The 6553-nt window shown below is 41.9% G+C and overlaps 1 protein-coding gene across 1 annotated transcript; it reads left to right on the top strand.

Moving 5' to 3' along the window:
- The first annotated feature begins 4982 nt into the window (after positions 1–4982).
- LOC127695049 (olfactory receptor 3A1-like) lies at positions 4983–5930 on the top strand. Its single transcript, XM_052196919.1, has one exon. The coding sequence runs from the start codon at positions 4983–4985 to the stop codon at positions 5928–5930; it is 948 nt and encodes a 315-aa protein (XP_052052879.1).
- Positions 5931–6553: the final 623 nt, after the last annotated feature.

Here is a 6553-nt window from a genome sequence, read left to right as displayed (position 1 = left end):
AGATACCAAGAGGATATTGAAAGATTTCAGAGAGATAAAATTTATATGTCAGAGATGGATGATTTGGATTCCCATTCTGTGTGTTCCTGCAATAACCAGTTTCTGGCAGTTCTGGAGACATTGCAGTGACCATACCCTTTGTTTATCCATGAATTTCATGGATTTTTAAAAACAATTTGGAAGCCTCCCTTTCCTTTGAAATCTATGTCCTGCTTAGTTTTTCAAAACTAGAAATCTCTACCCCATTTAAATTTGTCATTAACCATAAAATACATTGTGTTGTAAAAACTCAAATGGTACACAATGTCACCACTGCCTTTCTACACCAAAGGCACAACAATGCCACACACACAAACACACAACACATTCAAAACTGCACATACGTACACAGCTAACTTTCCCCTTTTACATTATACAGTTCTCTAAGTCAACCTACACACCATCTTTTTTTTAATTCAATATATTTTTTATTTACATTTCAAATGATTTCCCCTTTTCTAGACCCCCACTCCCCGAAAGTCCCATCAGCCCCTTCCCTCCCCCTGTTTTCCCACCCAACCCTTCCCACTTCCCTGTTCTGGTTTTGCCCTATACTGCTTCACTGAGTCTTTCCAGAACAAGGGGCCACTCCTCCTTTCTTCTTGTACCTCATTTGATGTGTGGATTATGTTTTTGGTATTCCAGTTTTCTAGGTTAATATCCACTTATTAATGAGTGCATACCATGATTCATCTTTTGAGTCTGGGTTACCTCACTTAGTATGATGTTCTCTAGCTCCATCCATTTGCCTAAGAATTTCACGAATTCATTGTTTCTAATGGCTGAATAGTACTCCATTGTGTAGATATACCACATTTTTTTGCATCCACTCTTCTGTTGAGGGATACCTGGGTTCTTTCCAGCTTCTGGCAATTATAAATAGGGCTGCTACGAACATAGTAGAACATGTATCCTTATTACATGCTGGGGAATCTTCTGGGTATATACCCAGGAGTGGTATAGCAGGATCTTCTGGAAGTGAGGTGCCCAGTTTTCGGAGGAACCGCCAGACTGATTTCCAAAGTGGTTGTACCAATTTGCAACCCCACCAGCAGTGGAGGAGTGTTCCTCTTTCTCCACATCCTCGCCAACATCTGCTGTCTCCTGAATTTTTAATCTTAGCCATTCTGACTGGTGTAAGGTGAAATCTCAGGGCACAACCATCTTTTTTACCTTTGCATTGATTCTTTGTGAATTTCAAGTCACACACCCCAATCTCACTCATCTTCCTGTCCTTTGTATCCTCCTCTACCCTTACAACCTCTACCCCTCTCCAAAAGAAAAGTAAGATTGAATAGAAACACTCTTAGCATAGAAGCTGTAGTGTGTCCCAGGGTATACACTTTTGCCCGCACATCTTTACTTGCAAAGGTTCATTGCAATGAGTCATTGCTCTGGTTTGAGGCCTCCAGTTTCTGCTATACTATCAATACTGGGTCCTCACAGGTGCTCCTCTTGGATAGCCTATTGTTACCCTGTCATGGAGTTTCTGCAGCATTGGATCTGTAATACAAAAGAATTTTCACATGTTCCATCAGATCACAGATGTGGTAAATGTTGAATTGGGCCAACACAGATCCTTAGATCTGAGCCTGGAAGGTAGCTGAGTTGAGCAGCCCACCACCTCTCCTGTGCTTGCACTAACAGGGCAAGTTCTCTGGCACTGCTCTGGCTAGCTACCCAATACTAAAACCTGTAAGGAACAGGGCCAGCTCTCTGAGCTCAACACCACAGAGCTGGCTCACCTGCACTTCTGCCACCAGGTTCAGCACTACTGTGCTATCCAGGTGCGTGGCTGGGCTAGATCTCTCAGTGCCACATCCAGTGAGGGACAGGTTCAGCTCTCTCACTCTCGCCTTAGGGCTACATCTGCCTGCTTCAGGCTGGGAGGGGAGGCAGAAAGAGCTACAAATCCATCTTATCTTCTTTTAAATCTTAAAATGCTCCATTTATAAATTAACTATAATTGGCTTCACTCACTTTAATTTTTTTACATTTGTTATTATTAATAATTCTGAGATAAATATTTATCAGTGTTTCTTTGCATACACATTTAACTCCACTGGTTATGTTCCTACAAGTACTGTATAAGTTTGGGTGTGTGTGTATGTGTGCTAAAATAAATGTAAAGGCATATTTAAGCTTTAGTAAGTATTCTGGCTTATGAAATACTGGCTTACTTTTTTCTATTATTAATGATAACAGAAAACTAGCACCTTTCAATACATGTTTCTGTATATTACATCCTTCCCAAGTGATCAATATTATATGCCTACATTTGCACAAATCATGTGTCTTTAGGTACGATGTTCTGCAAAGGACAAAAAAAGTACCTTATGTATATTCCTGGCCAAATGCATACCTAAAACTAGTGATAAAGTGACAAACAAAATCCATAAAATGCATTCTAGAATGATGTCTATAAGATGATGGTTTGGAGGTTCAGCCCTTGTTCCCCAACAACAATAACCTCACAGCCCATTGGGAAAAATTATTCCTAACATATTCCTGCTGATGCCCAGTGAAGACAGACACCATGTGGGTCATTAGGTGTCTAGAGTATGTACAGAATCTCCTCCCAAAGCAGCTCCAAGTCTCCAAGTCTCTCATCTCAATGGGCCAGAGGCAGTGAAGGACTATGGGATGGGTGTCAGGGGGAATCACCATAGCGTGTGAGTACTTGACTGAAGACATTTCTTCAAAGCAGACTGCGTCTCTCCAACAGTGAGCATGGTGAGGCTCAAGACAGCACAGAAGCTGCAGAGTGACTGAGCAAAGCCAAAGACTAGGACCTTCTCAGTGCTACATTATTACTGTTTTGCCTACAAAAAGTACTAGTCATCCCCTACAAGGAACTCTGTGAGTATTGTTGAATGTAATTCTCACAGAAAACCTAAAAATGTGCATTCACGGATTTTTAAAAAAACCAAAAGACAAAAGACAAACAAAAAAAGCCGAGGCCCAATGGGGATAAGCAGTTGTTAAGAAAGGAAAACAAGTCTCTCCATCTCACAGACAGCATCTTACCTCTGGGGTTTGAATAGATAATCAGTTGACTGACACACTGAAGAGTATTAAGGTTGTAGTTCACAGCTGCTCCAGGTCTTTCTTTCATCATCTCTGTTGCTAAGGCTACCAACCTCAAGGGCATGGCCCCAAACCCTCAATAGGTAGCAACTTTGCCCCTCTCAACTTCCTGTTTTGTCAAGCACAGTGCTTCCATGGCTCTCCGAGGATCATTACACAAATCTCAAGACACAATCCCTCTGGTACTCCCTAACAAGGTTCTAGCTGGGAACACATTTTATCTGAGGATTTGCTGTGGTTACAATGGCCTCTTCTGACTTGTCTTTTTTCTTGGGTTTCTCCTTCATTACCAGGCCCAAAGCAACTTCTCTCCTCAACCACAAGCTTAGAAGTCAGCCTGGCTTAGTCCTCAAATCCTGTTTATAGTAGACGTAAAGGAGCTATATTCTCAGCCTCAAGACCCTGTTCAGACCTGGCCCCACCTATAGTTCCCTGAGTGACTTGGGGACAGCAGACAGTCTTTTATTCCCCTGTCTGTTAAATTGAGCTTGTGTCCTATCTCCCCAGTGTGCCTGTAGATAATGTGAGGGTTAGAACAAAGACATAGGAAAAATTCTGTGTACCTACTGTGATGTGAAGATCCACTTGCTTCATGACTGTGGTGTTTATTAGGGCTTCTGTCTTTGACATGACCTTGTCAGTTCCCAATCCTCCTCTCATTCCTTAGTCCCCCAAGAGGGACCACTATGATTGAAAATCCTCGGACAGAGATGCCTCAGCCTCTGTTTGTCTTCCTTCCCTCTCTATATAAATATAATATCTTGCTGCCATCCCTAAAGCTGAATGAGTTTGTGTGTTCCTTGTTACCTCACATAAGTTCTATGAAACCACACTGATTACTTTGCCATTACCAGGTGAGTATTCATGAACTTTCCTCTGATCTTGAGTCAACAGATAGGGCTTCAGCTGTTTCTCTGAGAGTCTTGGTCTTACAGATATGTTGATCAGTGTGTCAATAGCAAAACAGAGACTTGCAGAAGATGGTAAGTCTTCCTCAACTGAAGGCGAGATCAGGTTCAGCATCAGCGATGGTCCTCACCACTGATGATCCTCTCAAGATCCCATCAACCACAGACATCTTGGATGGCGCTGGTAGGTGACTTGACACATGCCTATTCTCTTGTTGGTTGAGATCAAGGTAATAGTTATCATTCTGTGCCACGGTGTGACTTTTTAAAGGAAAATTGTTATTTTATAAAAATTAATTATTGAGTTCATATTGAAAAGTATTTGTGAGCAAATGGGTCTCTAGAGCTTCATGCTCTACCTAGAGTCATCCCAACTGCATGAAAATGTGTGTTTTTCACTCAGTTATGCCACACTCGCTTCACGCCCTTCAATGTCTAGCTTTTCCCAATTCATAGTGGCCCCCTATAAATTATCTTTTGATAATTCTTGCTAACCACCTATGCATGGTTGGGATTTGGGGATTTGGGTTTTGTTGTTTATTTCAATTTTTATTTCAGTTCTCATCCTCTCAGGAGAACAGATGTTTTATTCTAGCAAATATTAATATGCCATGAGAGCCAAAACTGGTATGTTTTTCTTTAGATGTAAGAATGTGTTTTATCAGTGAATTGTGTATATTAGAAAATTGACCAACTACACTTTACAAACATTGACTTTCAAACACTCCCAGTTACTTAGCTGCTATACCACAACAACAGTGCACACATTTTAAATAATTTGTTTTATTTTTGAGATTATTATACAATTATATCATTTAAAGGGAGGGAAGGGAAAGGAGGGTGAAATAAGTTCAATTTTAAGAGTTCAAATAGTTATGATTTTAAATTTCTCCAATTCACTGAGAGGTCCTGTGGTTTTCCTCCTTGTATGTTTCTTTAAAGGAACTCATGCACCCAAAGCCTGGAGCCAATGGAACCTCTATTACTGAATTCATTCTGCTGGGTTTGGTGGAGACACCAGGGCTATGGCCAGTTTTCTTCATACTCTTCCTCTTGGCTTATATGACTACAGTTGGGGGTAACCTCAGCATCCTGGCAGCTATCTTGGTGGAACCCAAACTGCACACCCCAATGTACTTCTTCCTGGGGAATCTGTCAGTGATGGATGTGGGCTGCATCAGTGTCACTATTCCCTCCATGTTGGGTCGTCTCTTGTCCCACAAGCGTACAGTTCCATATGGAGCCTGCCTCACACAGCTCTTCTTCTTCCATCTGCTGGCTGGGGTTGACTGCTTCCTGTTGACAGCCATGGCTTATGACCGCTTCCTGGCCATCTGCCGGCCCCTCACCTATAGCACCCGAATGAACCACACAGTCCAGAGGATCTTGGTGGCCTCATCCTGGGCTTGTTCATTCAGCAATGCACTAATCCACACTGTGGCTATATCCACACTTCACTTCTGTGGCCCCAATATAATTGATAACTTCTACTGTGACCTGCCTCAGCTCTTCCAGCTGTCCTGCTCCAGTACCCAGCTCAATGAGCTGCTGCTCTTTGCACTGAGTTTCATAATGGCAGGAACCCCCATGGCACTCATTTTCACCTCTTACATCCATGTGGCGACTGCTGTTCTGCGAATCCGCTCTGTTGAAGGCAGGAAGAAAGCCTTCTCCACCTGCAGCTCTCACCTCACTGTGGTTGCCATGTTCTATGGCACAGGCATGGTTAACTACATGAGACTCGGCTCCATCAAACTTTCTGATAAGGATAAAGCTATTGGGATTTTCAACACTGTCATCAACCCTATGCTGAACCCACTCATCTACAGTCTCAGGAATCCTGATGTGCAGGCTGCCCTCTGGAGGGTCCTCACAGGCAGGCGACCAACAGCTTGAAAGGTCTCAAGGCTCCTTCTACATATTTCATTTAAAACTACAATTGAGAAAAGTGGTCTCCTCTAGTTTCAGATGCTAGAACAATTCTTCAGAACTCTTTCATCGTAGAGCTTAATTTAAGGAATGATAATTATTATTATGCAAAGAGATCATACCTGTGTATAGATGATGTTGTGTACATAGGTCCTCCTAGGTCTACTCTTTGATGTGTTCTGCCTTTACTTAATGTATTTTCCCTTTAGCTGGAGTTCCCAGAGTGTCTCAGAAAACATTCCCCCTGCAAGTCTTATTTCTTCCTGACGTTTAGATACAGTTGGTCTGTGTATGCAACCTAACACTTCAGGAGAAATGGCTCATTCCTCTTACACAACTCTATATGATTCATAGGAAATGAGAGAAATCTTGTTCTCTGGTTTCACATTCCCTAGTAACTAGTATCTGTGTGCAGCTCACAGACCTGACTGTACATGTCAAACTCCACTCACATAAGGAAGACGTTATGATGGAAAAAGTGCTTCCCTCAATTATCATTCTCACATTTATCAATTTTTGAAAGATAAAATTTTGTAATCTAAACATACAAAAACTTTAAACTCCACACTACTCAATAATAAATTCCTCTG

This window comes from Apodemus sylvaticus, chromosome 10 (genome assembly GCF_947179515.1).
Source record: "Apodemus sylvaticus chromosome 10, mApoSyl1.1, whole genome shotgun sequence".
Taxonomy (NCBI): Eukaryota; Metazoa; Chordata; class Mammalia; order Rodentia; family Muridae; genus Apodemus; species Apodemus sylvaticus.
Note: the sequence above shows the minus strand (reverse complement) of the source record. Positions and strands in the feature narration are given on the sequence as shown.